The sequence below is a fragment of the Oreochromis aureus genome, linkage group 3 (genome assembly GCF_013358895.1).
Source record: "Oreochromis aureus strain Israel breed Guangdong linkage group 3, ZZ_aureus, whole genome shotgun sequence".
In the NCBI taxonomy this organism is placed as follows: Eukaryota; Metazoa; Chordata; class Actinopteri; order Cichliformes; family Cichlidae; genus Oreochromis; species Oreochromis aureus.
The window spans coordinates 25,722,578-25,737,256 of record NC_052944.1 but is presented as its reverse complement, the minus strand read 5'-3'; the positions used below and the strand labels follow the sequence as shown (position 1 = coordinate 25,737,256).

General features: G+C 39.0%; 3 protein-coding genes across 3 annotated transcripts in view; all 3 read left to right on the top strand.

Annotated features, from left to right (window-relative positions):
* LOC120439051 (Fc receptor-like protein 5) overlaps window positions 1-9,011 on the top strand; it is a 100,228-nt gene extending 91,217 nt beyond the window's left edge. Inside the window, exons 3-15 of the mRNA XM_039609734.1 lie at window positions 1,948-2,214; window positions 2,316-2,591; window positions 2,740-3,039; window positions 3,936-4,193; window positions 5,653-5,901; window positions 6,074-6,202; window positions 6,362-6,377; window positions 6,457-6,548; window positions 6,777-6,824; window positions 6,932-6,994; window positions 7,091-7,148; window positions 7,530-7,577; window positions 7,690-9,011. Of these exons, the coding sequence (XP_039465668.1) occupies window positions 1,948-2,214; window positions 2,316-2,591; window positions 2,740-3,039; window positions 3,936-4,193; window positions 5,653-5,901; window positions 6,074-6,202; window positions 6,362-6,377; window positions 6,457-6,548; window positions 6,777-6,824; window positions 6,932-6,994; window positions 7,091-7,148; window positions 7,530-7,563 (1,790 nt within the window). The 3' untranslated portion in view covers window positions 7,564-7,577; window positions 7,690-9,011. The remainder of the gene's footprint in view (window positions 1-1,947; window positions 2,215-2,315; window positions 2,592-2,739; window positions 3,040-3,935; window positions 4,194-5,652; window positions 5,902-6,073; window positions 6,203-6,361; window positions 6,378-6,456; window positions 6,549-6,776; window positions 6,825-6,931; window positions 6,995-7,090; window positions 7,149-7,529; window positions 7,578-7,689) is intronic.
* Window positions 1-14,679, top strand: part of LOC116311487 (basement membrane-specific heparan sulfate proteoglycan core protein-like) — a 681,374-nt gene that overhangs the window by 171,359 nt on the left and 495,336 nt on the right. The gene's annotated exons all lie outside the window — the stretch shown is intronic.
* LOC120439050 (immunoglobulin superfamily member 1-like) overlaps window positions 13,987-14,679 on the top strand; it is a 265,608-nt gene continuing 264,915 nt past the window's right edge. The window contains exons 1-2 of the mRNA XM_039609733.1: window positions 13,987-14,057; window positions 14,281-14,313. Coding sequence (XP_039465667.1) covers window positions 14,021-14,057; window positions 14,281-14,313 — 70 coding nt within the window. The 5' untranslated portion in view covers window positions 13,987-14,020. The remainder of the gene's footprint in view (window positions 14,058-14,280; window positions 14,314-14,679) is intronic.

Below are 14,679 nucleotides of genomic sequence, written 5' to 3'. Positions count from 1 at the left end.
AGACAGTCACTGTCAGATGTGAGATTCAGGGAGGTGAAGGAGCTCAGTGGACGTATGGATGGAGACCAGCCAAGTTAAACACACCTCCAACATCCAATGAATACAGAATCATCAGAGCTGCTGAGTCTGATGGTGGAGGATACAGCTGTCGGGGCAGAAGAAGCTCTTCCTGGACAGAGTGGAGTGACATCACCTTATTGAAAGTAACAGGCAAGTTGGACATATTTCACACGTTTTAATTTATACTGCACAATGTTTCATCCAAAGATACAACAAAATACTGTGTTTCAAATATACTGTTTTTTAGATTCAGTACTCACTGTAAAACACTTGGAAGGAAAAAAGATTTCCACATGTGGATTTATTGCTGCAGTTCCATCAGCAATAAATCCACATTTATTTATTGCTGGTCCTTCTACCACGACAGCTGTATCCTCCACTGTCAGACTCAGTAACTGTGATTCTGTATTCAGTTACTGAATACAGAATCAGACTCAGTAACTGTGATTCTGTATTGAATACAGAATCACAGTTACTGAGTCTGACAGTGGAGGATACAGCTGTCGTGGTAGAAGGACCTATTTGTTAACAGAGTGGAGTAATACCATCACACTGACTGTATCATGTAAGTTGGAGCTCTGTTTCATCAAAATAAGTGAAAACACTTGCTTTTCTTACCGCTTTGTAGCTGTTTCTTTTGTGCTGCTCAGTAAAATGTTTTGTTTTTACTCTGAAAATAAAAAATGTGAACAGCAGCTTTTTATTCACAGTAAAGAGAACAAAACATATCAGAGTAACTTCTCTGCTGTGCAGCTCTAATACATGAAGTGCAGAACAAATAGAACAAATGCTGAATCTGTTTCAGCTGCTCCACCACATCCACTAAGAATCCAATATTTTCTCTTCTGTATTTGTGTTATTTTTATTTTTATTACTCCCTGTTGCACCAACATATGATGCAGTTACTTCAGTTGTTTTTAGCATGTTGTCTATTGTTGAAACGATCTTAGAGGTTTCCGGTTTTAGATAAAGAGTCTGCTCTCATGACAAACACACACACTGGATATTTTTCACTTAATGAACCTCGCCTCTGTCAGTGCGCCCCAGGGTGGCTGTGGGTACAGTGTAGCTTGCCATCACCAGTGTGTGAATGTGTGTGTGAATGGGTGGATGACTGAATGTGTAAAGCGCTTTGGGGTCCTTAGGGACTAGTAAAGCGCTATACAAATACAGGCCATTTAATGAACTCTGAACTGCAGACGACAATATGTCCTCATTTTGTTTGACGCTGGTCTGTGCTGGTATGCTATTAATTAGAGTAATGATATTTAATGAGTATATAAATTACTCATAATCATCTCACAGACATAACATTATGTACAGCTACTTTCAGTGCCACTGATATTTATTTAGAGTTTTTTCTCTAATTGATCTTTCTGAGTTAGCTTCAGTAATTACTTCCTCCAAACCATCGATGTGTCTTTTAAAACCCATTCTGACACATCTGTGCACATCGACAGGAAATGTCAGCTTCCACAACAAAAGAATGTAAAACACACTTACTAGGTCTCATCTTAGCTATCAGAGGCTTCAACAGCAGATTTAGTAAAGAACACAAGGACATAGCATGCTAAGTACAATCAGATCATATTAACCTGGGTTACTTTCTCATTATGGATGAATTAACTAAGTCATGCTTCAAATTAATGATAGTAAATGAACTATGCATTTATTAATTACTTTTAAATACTCAGAAGTAAATATTAAAAAAAAAATGCTGTGCGGATCAAAACAGTATTTCAGAGTATTTTGTGTAACACACTTTGTTACAGCTTCACCAATAAAGTTTTGTGATATTTGATCATTCACATGTTTCCATCCAGTTCTTTAAATTGTTCTGATTCAGTCATTTTTACTTTTATGTTCTTGTTCTAAACTGAACTGCAGCGAAACCAAAGGCTGAACTGAGAGCTGATAGGACAGCTGTTCCAGTAGGGGGCAGTGTGACCCTGACCTGCTCTGTGAACCCATCATCATCGTCATCATCATCATCTCGATGGAAATACTACTGGTACAGAGATGGGAAATCTTTTCAACCTGTGACAAATGGACAAATCAGTGTCTCAGAGGGAGGACTCTACAGCTGCAGAGGAGGAAGAGGAGAACCAGTTTACTACACAGAGGACAGTGAGTCAGTCAGGATTGACACAACTGGTGAGTTTAAATGTAACTTCCTACAAATCACTACATCTGATGGTAACTGAACCTTTTTTGTCTTTCACGTGTTTTTATTGTACTTTCTTGAACATTAACAGCCTCAAACAGGCCTGTTGTGACTCTGTATCCAAACTGGTCTGAGATATACAGAGGAGAGACGATCACTGTCAGATGTGAGATCCATGGAGGAGACACTGAGTGGGATTATGAGTGGGAAACAAACAGCATCAGAAAACCTCCAAATCAAAATGAATACAGGATTAGATCTGCTTCATCATCCAACAGTGGAAACTATCGCTGTAAGGGCAGAATGAAAAGTTCACAGCATAAAACAACAGAGTGGAGTGATTCAGTCACACTGACAGTTTCTGACAGTAAGTCATATTTGCTTTAAGCTGTTTGAACACTTTGTAAAATGTGTTTCTGTTCATATAGACTGAGATTATTATTCTTTGTATAAACTGAGCTCACTGTTCAGAGACTGTACTACATGTTCACTGAGAGAAAATCTTTGTTGAACAGATAAACCCCGTCCTGTCCTCACTGTGTCTCCATCATGGCTGAGTCCTGGAGCCTCAGTAACTCTGAACTGTCAGGTTGAACATCCGTCTGCAGGATGGAGCTTCTACTGGTATAAAGCTGTTCCTGATCTATCAGAGAAATCCTCCAGTTATGAGCTGCTACCTGATGGCAGTGGGACTGCACAGGACTCCTACATCATTCATGGACAGACACACACAGCAGGATATGTGTGCAGAGCTGGAAGAGGAGACCCAGAGTATCACACTGATCACAGTCAACCAAAGTTTGTCTGGTCTGCAGGTCAGTTTGTTTCTCTCTGTCCTTTCAATAAGCTCATGTTAGGTCCTCATTTTTATTCTCCAGGATTTAGACCATTAAAATCTCATTTCCATGACAACCATTGATGTTTGTGTACATTAAAACTCCCCAAAAGAAAAACTGAATTGAATATTTTCCTTTCTCTCTGTGATCAAACCAAACTAAATTTCCTTGTTTCCTTTTCTTATTTTTCAGTTTTATTTAATGTGATAACATGAAAAACAAAAGACATCTATGAGATTTTAATATTTTCTCTTCGAATACTTTTACTTTGATATTTAAACTCATGTTACTGTTTGTACTGATTATTTTTACTTAGTGCACAGACAGGATTTACACAGTTAAGACTCTTTGTTTAGTGCTCAGGTAGGTGTTCAGATACAAAAGTCAAATATAATTAATAAAGAAACAAAGATGTCTGCAGGCAGGTTAACAGCTCTGACAAATACAAGAAAAACACTGACTACAGATGGATGCTAGAAGAAGACGTCACAAATAACAGCTGCTGTTATTGTTCATTTCAAATATACTTCAAAGGTTTTTAGTTTTGGTCCTGCTGCTGCAAAATATCTCACTGTAGAAGGAATCTGTGAAACAGACAATATCACAGAGTTATGACAGAAACATTACAGCAAATGACTGAAGTGTGTTCAGAGTGATCTGTATCAGGTGGATAATGCTGAGAGTGATGACTCAAAGCTCATGATGTCACATGACGTGTACCAAGCTCTACATGAGCTGCCAGCAGATAAAGCATGTGGGTTTGATCATCTTAAACATGTCAGTATTCGGCTCCTTTGTTTTCCGAATATTTTCACTGTGATATTTTGAATGCTAACATCTGTGAGCTTTGTCTCTTCACTGCATGTTGTTTCCAGATGTTCATTCAGCAGCATCTCTCACAGTGAGTCCTGACAGAGTGCAACACTTCACCTCTGACTCTGTCTCACTGACCTGTGAGGGAAACTTCACTGAGTGGAGAGTGAGGAAGTTCTCTGAGGACGGCCGACTCTCTGACTGTAGGAGAATGACTGGATCCACATGTAACATCGACACATCAGAGTCAGATACTGGAGTGTACTGGTGTGAGTCTGGATCAGGAGAGTTCAGCAGTGCAGTCAACATCACTGTACAGAGTATGTTATTATACATTTACTTCTTGGATCTGAATGATTTAGACGTCACATGAACATTTGTCCCAGCTTTGCTGTATGTGAAGAAATTCTATGTGGCAAAACAAACAAAAAAGAGAATTTCAGACAATTTTATGCACCAAAGCATCAAAAAATATTCTTGTTTTTTGTTCTCTAAGTAAATTAGTATTTTATATTTTCTCCATCAGAATAAAACTCTAAAAAGCTCAACATCTCTGTCATCACATTAGATGAACTTTTATTGTCTCCATTCAGAGAAATTAAGGGAAACACATCATGGACCATCAGCCTTCTAAAAAATACAAGCACTGACTACACAAATGATCCACATGATGAACCCAGTGTAACTGAACATCTTAATCCTTAAGTGTTGTCACTTGTTCAAACTTCTCTCCAGTCATTGAAACCAGGCTGAGATCTCCAATAGATCTTTGATCACAGATCATTATAATTATGAGGACGATTATTTTTCTCTATAATTAACATGAAGGTGTGTTTCTTACACCACTGCACAATCCCTTCTGATTTCCACAATTTTTTAAATAAAATTAGAAAAGAATAGATAATAAGAATAGTTTGTATAACCTGTATGTGTGAACAAGTAGAACTGACTTTCACTTCCTGTTATGTTTTAATGAAAATAGCCAAACAACCATCTGATTATATAAGGATCCACCTTTATGTTATTTAACAGTGTATAAGTGTTTGTGGTATTAAACACTGATATTAGATCAATAAATTACAATCGTGCATAAGCTGAGGGGTTTTCTAAATGCTTTAAAATCAAGCGAGTTAAAGTAATAAAGCCATCATCAGTGCTTCTCCCAACATTATATTCAAATTGTATATTGATAGTGGTTATATGGCTATATACTTCTAAGCATATATAAATATATATTTCTAGGCATAAATGACAATCCAACAATACAAATCTAACATATATCACTTCACAAGTCACTTCACAACCATAATGCAAATGATTGCATTACTATTGATGTTACTGCTGCAGGTCTGTGATCATTATTTTGCTGATTGCAGCCTTTCTCTATATAGTGAGGATGAAGCTGATATCAATAGGTCTCCAAGCTGGATTCAGCTCATCAGCAAATGTTTAAAGAGAAAAGCTGAAACACCATCAGGCCCACAGGCCTTATTGGTATTTAAGTTTTTAAATGCAGTTATTTTTATTTCATTCTATTCACAACACTTAGATCAGTTACTAAGTGAGTCTCTGTTAGATCACATTATGAGCTTATAAAATCCGACCATCAGCCGTTCAACTTCATTTACTACATGCATTTTTTCTTACCTGGATTCAAGTCGATCATCTGTTTCACAGAGTCGCTTCTGTGAAAATCTTCCTGAAGCTTACATGTCAGCTTTTTCTAAAAGTGTGCACCAGCTGATGTGACTGAAACAATTGTGTGTGATTGTGTCACAGATGATGGTAATGGTCCCATCCTGGTGAGTCCTGTTCATCCTGTGACTGAGGGAGCTTCTGTTAGTCTGAGCTGCAGTTTGAAAACACAAAAAATACTTTCCAATGTGTTTTTCTATCACAATGACAAACTTATTCAAAATGATCCCCGAGGGGAGCTGAAGATCTCTGCAGTGTCAAAGTCTGATGAAGGTTTCTACAAGTGTCAGTACTCAGGAAGAGAGTCAGCACAGAGCTGGATGTCAGTTAAAGGTGAGCAGGATCAAAACATCTGATGTGTTTTTGTAAAAATGAGTTTCATGCTTGAGAAGGAACATTAGATTGTCTGTTTAAGGCTTGATCTATTTTGGATCTATTTTGTGAGAACTGAAATATGCAGTATAATAATAAGTATTATACTTTATTATTACTTAATTATTATTAGTCATTTCAGCAGCTGTGTCAGGAGCTGACAGCTCTTCATCTCCTGTGTGGTTGATGGTTGGACTGGTTTGTGGAGTCTCTCTCATTATTATTCTCCTGCTCTTGTTGTATCGCTGCAGACAGTCCAAGTGTAAGAGCCTCTTCTTTTCATGCTGTATTAGAGAGTTTATTTACTACATACACTTTAATTATTCACACATATACATGTATTCTGATCTCATGACACTAAATATCAGTGGAACAATTTATACATGACAAACATGTGTAATAACATTTGTCTCTTTCACAGATTCCTGCTTCACCAGGTTGGTAAAATACTTTTTATTATTATTTTAAACAAACATCAGTTACTTTTGAGTTTATTGTGTTTATTTCATGTTTTAGGTCGATCCAGTCTGAGAGTCACAGTCCGGGCTCCTCCACAAATCATGGAGTCAATCAGGATGAAACTCATGTGTACGACTCTCCTCAACATGGTCAGCATTTAAACTGATCTTTATTATTATTATTAATATTGACTTTTATTAAACCTCCATTAACATGATCATTCATCAGGTTCAGTTTGTGTTCAGCTGTTTTTCAAAGAACATTTAAAGATCTTACAGTCCTGGTTTTGACTCACACAGTGTTTCTGTTTTTGCTCTGATCTTTAGTGTAACTGTAATAAAATGATTAATGTGAGCCTGGCTTGTTTTTTTCTTTAGGTACTGCTGACGTCTATGAATCAGTCACACAAGTGAAAAACAGAAATGGTACAGTATATGTGCTGGAAAGCACAGAGCAGTTTAAGTTGAAACTTTTTTTGATTTAATGAAACTAATTCTATGCTTTTACAATCCTGTAATTATGAACATTTCAGGTTCAGATGAATATGAAAATGTCACCTCCTCTATTATTGAGTTTAAAGATCTTAGAAGAAAGAGTGAGTACATAAAACCTGTGCAGTTTAAAAATAAAACAAACATCCTTTAAAACATATTTTTTTTTCCTTTGTGGATGAATTTGATCATCTTCACAGGGGAACACGACACACCAGAGCAGAGTGCTGTTTACTACAATGAAGATGGGACCCACAGGTACAGTCACAACAGTCTCGTTTAGTGTTTCGTTTGTTAGATCTCCACCTCACAGAAACACATAATGTTCAGACACACTGGATACAAAGTCTGAGCTTCCTGGATGCTGTTATCACCTGCTGGCTGACTAACAGCTACTTTGAAACCAGTTTTACACAAAAGCTTTTTCTGCAGCTGCCAAGCTCAGCTCTGTATCACCTGCTCTGAAGATTAGGCCACTTAAATGTGCAAAGAACAAAATGCATTTCATTTCATTTTCACATGTTTTGCACAAACAATTTTCACAATGCAGAACACATAATAAATGATACCATGTGTATATCAGAGACCACATGTTTAAATCAGTGAAAGTTAATCAGCATGATTTCCTCCTTCACACAGGTACAGAGGTGTGTCTGAGGGCTACAGTTTCTAAGCAAAGCCTATAAGGTACAGTTAACTTTACACTCTCTGTAAAGACTCAAACACACAGAACAGAACTTCACTTTACATCAAGGGAAGACACGATGTTTTTATAATAAATGTTATTGTTCTCCAACAGGAAGCCACAGATGGGACAGGCACGAGGTGCAGCCAGTGACCCCATTAAACTGATGTTTTACTGTCCTTATTTTCCTCGAGTTATTGGTTCTGTTATTAGTTACCTAACACAACCTAATGTGAGTCTTTTGGCTGAAACTAACCAACTGACCTGGTGATGTCATGCTCTGTACTGACAGGATATGGCGATACCTGTGTTTTTATACCTTTAAGCAGTTATTTCTTAAATCCAGATTCACAGTCAGAGTTACATCTGTGTCAGTTTTTGAGAGCTGGGCTCCATGATGTAAATTAGCCTTTATACATGTCGTGTTTCATGTCCCCTTTAATGCTGAACACCTTATGTGGCATTTTCACACAACAATACTTCTGCTCAGTATTGATTTTTCTTTTGCATGTTTGCCATCCTCCATCTTCCACTTTTACTGATTCGGTTCATGTAAACATTTCTGATGGTTTCATGTTCATCAAAATATTTTAATGTGCAGTTTCAAGTCTTAGAGATTACATTCACTTTACATTCACAGACTTGAAGTTGAAGTTGTTGCTGTTCTTGGGAGACGTTTCTCTTTTGTTCTGGTATCAAATTGCTTCGTGTTTGCTGAGTTTCAAGCTCTTTCTGTTCACCTGTCAAACTGTTGCTCATGTTTCCAGAGCAGCTTTTCTTCTGCTCAGATTAAAAATTTACAGTCATTTCTGTTTTGTTGATTTGCCGAATTGTTGCTCAGTTGTTGAGAATCACTTGTTTTCTGTTCTGTTGCCAAACTGTCTGTCAGTTTCATATAGACATTAATTTGCTCTTGTTCAGTTGCCAAGTTGTTGCTCAGTTGCTTTGAATCGAAGTTCATCTCAGTTGACAGGTTGCATTGTAGTTTTGAAAAAACCCCAAAAAACTTTCCAAACTGTCTTTCAGAATAATTTATTCTCAGTTTTCTGCTCAGATGTCTGATTTTCTCCTCTTCTGTTCAGATTCAATCATCTACTTCTCAGTTGTCTAAAGTCAAGACTGTGTCAGGGTTCCTGGGTGGTTCACCCGGTGTTTTCAGTTCATGTTCAGTTTATGTTCCACATTCATGTTTCCCGCTTCACCGTGCCAGCCCTCTGTCTCAGTGTCATTAGCTCTACTTCCTGTTTCATTATGTTCAGCTGTGTTCTCACTCGTCCTTAATCATCATCATTAGCCAGTGTACCTAAGTCCTCAGTTTCATCCTGGTCTTTGTCGTGTCATTGATGTTAAGGTTGTCTACTCTGTACGTGTGTTCAGTTAAGCCAGTCATTTCAGTTCAGCCTGTCATCTTATGTTCAGCTCACCTGCTCGTCATAATAAACACCAGCCTTCACCTACCTGTGAGTCCAGCGTTTGGGTCCTCCTTTCCTCGCATCCACACACGACACCCCTGACAGGATGACACGACCCTGCGTTGTGGACCCAGCGGACTCTGACCTCTTCGAGCAGTAGGCAGCGCTCTTTCACTAGACGGAGGTGCTTTTTTACCCCCTTGGAGCACTCAAAGCACTAATGGGCTTCATGTGCACATTAGTGCTCAACAAATTGTTTACAAATCTAAAGAGTAGAAAGTAGAAAGAACATGTGACAAAATGAACACGGCTACTTACAAACACAGTGACTGTCCTCAGACAGCACACACAACTGTCAAGTAATTCAGTTCAATTCAGTTTAACTGTCTGTTGCTATAATTTGGTGCTATATAAATCAAAACTCCTTTTTTGCGTTTACGTGTGGACGAGGAATACAGAGTCCATCATGCAACGTCAAAGGTATGTGCCTTTTTTCACATCACGCTGTGCGCCATGTTATTGTTTACATGAGATCAATTGCAGAATGGCAGATAGAGACAAAATACTGTTAATCTGACTATCTTCAGGTTTTACAAGAAATGCCTCTCTGTGCAAAATGGGTTTAAAAACATAAACAGCTGTGTGATACTGTTTGTCCGTGATTTATTCACGGGGAACAAATCGTGGCAGGATCAGCCTGATATTATTTGTATCCCACTGTAATGTCAGATGTATAAAGAGCTAACATCTCCAAAATGTCAGGAGTAGTTAGGTATTCCAAGAAGTGTTTGTGAACTAACAATCAAGAATGTGGGATACTGTTAGTCCGTGATTTGAAGAGCCCAGCACGTGCTCCTGATGCAGGGAACACCAATTATGCAGGGGAGACCTACCTTGGTACTTGTTCAGGTTAAGCCAAAGGGCAGATGTGCTTCACCATTTTTCTAGTCTTTTTCTTAGAAGGAAGTTGGTTTGGAAACATATTCAGCTATTCTTCATATCCTGCTTTGCGTTTCTGTGGGCACCCCGTGCTAGCAGTGTCCAAGCATTGTTTTTCTTTGGGAAGGTCTGTGTTAATGAATCTATGCATATTCATGTAACCGCAATAAAGAGCAGTGCTACGGGGGAGCTGACTGAGAGTGACTGGGGCTCCAGGAACAGCGCTCACCTCGGTCCTCTCCCTCGTGTACGAGATCAGACAAAGAGTTCTGCCTGGTGCCTCATGTTTTTGCTAGCTGCAGTAAAATTGCCTCGGCTGTTCCAGCAATAGGTTTGTGCCAACATAAAACCTAACAGTTAGTTACACAAATGAAATCTTTTCACAGCCTATTAGTATATTTGACTTAAGCCTGATAATCACAATAATCCTTTGATGTCATAAAATAAATAAAATCATACTTTTCTACTAAAACTGTTTATGTTGTTCTCCACCTTTTCCTTAACCAGACCAGACCCTTGTACTGCAGGATTAACCTGAGTGTCCCAGTCCTGGACCGTATTTTAAACCAGGAGGATCCCAGGCCTGATTTTTGTTGATGTATTATAAATATACTTGTTTTATTGTTATTATCCATCCATCCATCCATCCATCCATCCATCCATCCATCCATCCATCCATTCATTCATTCATTCATTCATTCATTCATTCATTCACTTCCGCTTATCCGGGGCCGGGTTGCGAGGGCAGCAGCCCAGATCTCCCTCTCCCCAGCCACCTCCTCCAGCTTCCCAGGCCACCCGAGAGATATAATCTGTCCAGCCTGTACTGGGTCTGCCCCCGGGCCTCCTCCCAGTGGGACATGCCCAGAAAACCTCGCCCAGGGGGCATCCTTGTCAGATGCCGGAACCACCTCAACTGGCTCCTTTTGATGTGGAGGAGCAGCGGCTCTACTCTGAGCCCCTCGAATGGCCGAACTTATCACCCTATCTCTAAGGGAGAGGCCAGCCACCCTTCGGAGGAAGCCCACTTCTGCCGCTTGTATTCGCGATCTCATTCTTTCGGTCACCACCCACAGCTTGTGACCATAGGTGAGGGTAGGGGCGTAGATCGACCGGTAAATTGAGAGCTTCGCTTTTACACCCAGCTCTCTCTTCACCACAATAGACCGGTACAGCGTCCGCATCGCTGCAACCACTCCACCGATCAGTCTGTCGATCTCCCATACCCTCCTCCCATCACTTGCAAACAAGACTCCGAAATACTTAAACTCCTCCACCTGGGGCAGGAACTCGTCCCCAACCCGGAGTGGGCACTCCACCCTTTTCCGGCTGAGGGCCATGGCCTCAGATTTGGAGGTGCTGATTCTCATTCATTTGTTATTGTCATTTACTTTATTCTCATTAAATACATGTTCATTTAAAATTGGTCAAAGTTAGCTTTATGTTCATACGTGTTAAAAATACCTGTAAATATGAGTTCAGTGACAATTAGTTTGTTTTAATCAATTTATTCATAACATAAAACTTTTAAACGAATGCAACTTACATAACAAATAAATGGTAAATGGCCTGTATTTGTATAGCGCTTTACTAGTCCCTAAAGACCCCAAAGCGCTTTACACATTCAGTCATCCACCCATTCACACACACATTCACACACTGGTGATGGCAAGCTACTTTGTAGCCACAGCCACCCTGGGGCGCACTGACAGAGGCGAAGCTGCTGGACACTGGCGCCACCGGGCCCTCTGACCAATTGCCCTCTGAGCAATACAGCTGGGTTTAAGTTGACCTTTTCTAAGAGTCTGCATTTTGGCTCATTCCTTCCCTCTTCACACCGCCAATAGAATAGCCCTTTGTTCTCATTGTACATGTACAATGAAATTATGGATACTCTATATTCTACCAGATTTTATTTTTAATCTATTGAGAGGCCTCATCTGCACCATGCAGGAAAGAGGAAATGCAGCGTGTTTCAGACAGAAGTCTTTTGTGTAGCTGATGTCTTGTTTATGTCAGCATATATAAGGAAGGAGCTTTTTAATCAGATGTGCGTTCTTGACCTTTTTGGCTTTAATAAGGAGTTTGTTTTACTAAATTAACATGCAGACCATGACAGGAAAGACCATTTTTTAAAGAGACGTGGCTGATGGAAAATATTGTGTTAACATTTTTGTAACCGCAAGTTCGCAAATAGCTGCAAGTCTATCTGCACGATCTCTGCACTTAAACAAACATCAATGACCTCATGTATGTGAGTGTGTGTGCACGTGTGCGTGTGTGTGTGTGTGTGTGTGTGTGTGTGTGTGTCAGATAAAACATACGTGATCATGAGGGTGCAAAACCACAACAGAGAAAACAGGGAAAGATCCAGGAGACCCAAAAACAACCACGTGTCCACACCAGCAGAAGCAACAAGGAGCCAAAAAGAAAGAGCGCCTAAAAACCAACTGGCAGCCGATCCTGTCAGAGGTTGGCCACCCCAGTAAGAGCTGAGGACAGAGCCCCAAGGCTCTGGGCACATATATGGACAAAGACACACACCTGCATCAAGCCACCGCTCTAAAACCCTTCACCCTGTGTCAGTATTTCTGTGAAGTATAAATGAAAGTTTGCACACAGCTGCAGGCTCATCTGCACTTAAAAAACCTCAGTGATCTCATGTTTTTCTCCATCAGCCCACAGAATGAATCTCAATGTCTCCTAAAACACTTTGGCTCTGTGCTATGTGATTATGTCTTATTCTTGCTATCAAACCTCAGGATGTGTAAAGAGGAACTGGAAGCTGAAGCAACATGAGGTTTGTTGCAATGCTTTGTGTATTTACTCAATATGCATTCAAGTTTAAAGGAACATGGCAACATGAGTAAAAATATAAAAATAAATGTTTTTAAGGAATAATTATTAAAATGCCATTAGATACACAACAAAAACCTCCTAACATCTCTCCTCTGTTTTTGACCTTCTGCAAATGATTTTTTTGTTTTTAATAAATGATTACAATCCACAGTAAAACTGAAAATAATGAAAATAATAAGTGTTGATAATGTTCACTCGTATGGACACATAGCTAAACAGTTTGACTGAACTTCTGTTGAATCATACAGTATGTTATTCTCATTTATGTTGTAAGTTGAAACTTTTGTGACCTTGATAGAGACCATATGGAAGATTTTGTGATGACCCACAGGTAAGTCTCTGTGTTCCAGTGATCACTTATCTGTAACTCAGTTTTCTTCATTTGTTACTATTGAGGCCTGAAATGATCAGCTTCAGTAATCTTTAGTAAACGTCACCTTTTTTGCTACTTTGATTCTTAGTCTGCATGTGACTCTGGAGAGAATTGCATCGTATTTGTTGGTAACATGTAACATTCACTTTGATGTGCCAATAGATACATTTATTTGTTGTCTTTGTTAATTTAATTTGTGAAACATACAGGTCTTTAGTTTCAGTTCAACCACACAGTGAGTCATTTACTCTGTTTGGGTGTCAGACAAACATAGAATTTAACCACAAGGTGAAAATATTCACAGATCTGAGGTCAAAGGAGCATTTTTATTATAGTACATAGTACATAGTACATATAGTGATGATGTTTCAGCTAAGAGTCAGATAAAATCTCTACATGTTTTTATGCAGCATGAAGGAAGAATTTCAACATAATTCCTCCGATAAAGAATCAAAATATAAAAAAAATCATTAAAAAGACTTAGATATAAAAATACAGGCTGCTAAACAGAAAAGGGGTTTTGGTACATTCACTCGCACTGACTCCCAGTGTGCAGGAAGAGGAATATTGCAGAATGATAATGATCCAGGGGAAGTTGCAAAAACATGTCAGAGTAAAAAACAAGACCTGGTAAGATATGACTTAAAGCAATGGGAAACATGTCACAAATCTGCTGCAGTCAAAGCTACAGGAGCTGTTTGAGTTTGCTGTAAAAGGGAAGGAAGCACAGAGAGACCAATCAGAAGAAGAGCCTGTAGAAAAACTCTGTCACACCTAAACAAAACACAACTTCTCTTTTTTCTGCAAAGTAAAACTGTTTGAAATTATCTGAGGATCAGAGTGCAGCAGGCTGGATGTGACGATGGGGCACTCTTTGCTCTACATGATGGGCTTTTTCTGTAAGTACACGTCTGACATTGTTTGGAAGACACCATTAATTAAAATGTTTCTGATTTCTGAGAATTAGTGTTTCACTGTTTAGAGCTTGTTTAGCAAACAGGAGAAATTTGGTGATTATTGTTCATCCCTAAATGAACAATAATCAATAATCAGAGTGAAGACTTTAAAAAAAACCTTTACTCTGAGGTAAAATATCTGATGAATTTTTATTCATTATTTTAGTGCTCAGTACTGTCATCTGTGGAAACGCTAAAGGTAAGAAACACTGTTTTTACTCCAGTTCATATATGTAGCTGTTATCTCCTACAATGCTCTAAATCAGGGGTGTCAAACTTACGGTCCACGGGCCACATTCGGCCCTCGATACAATTATTTCCGGCCTGCGAGCCAGTTATTAATGGACCCTCGGTATGTGGTTCAATAAAGGTTCAAGGTTCTTTATTTGTTACATGCATAGTTATACAAGTATAACACACAGTGAAATGCAGCCTGACACGCTCCTCGACATGTGCAAAAAAAGGGGGGAGGGGGTAGAGGAAGAACATTATATATTATATATATAGTATATATGTGGGAGCTTAATCTTCAGCCCTGCTAAGAATCCGTGCTTTGATGGGCACA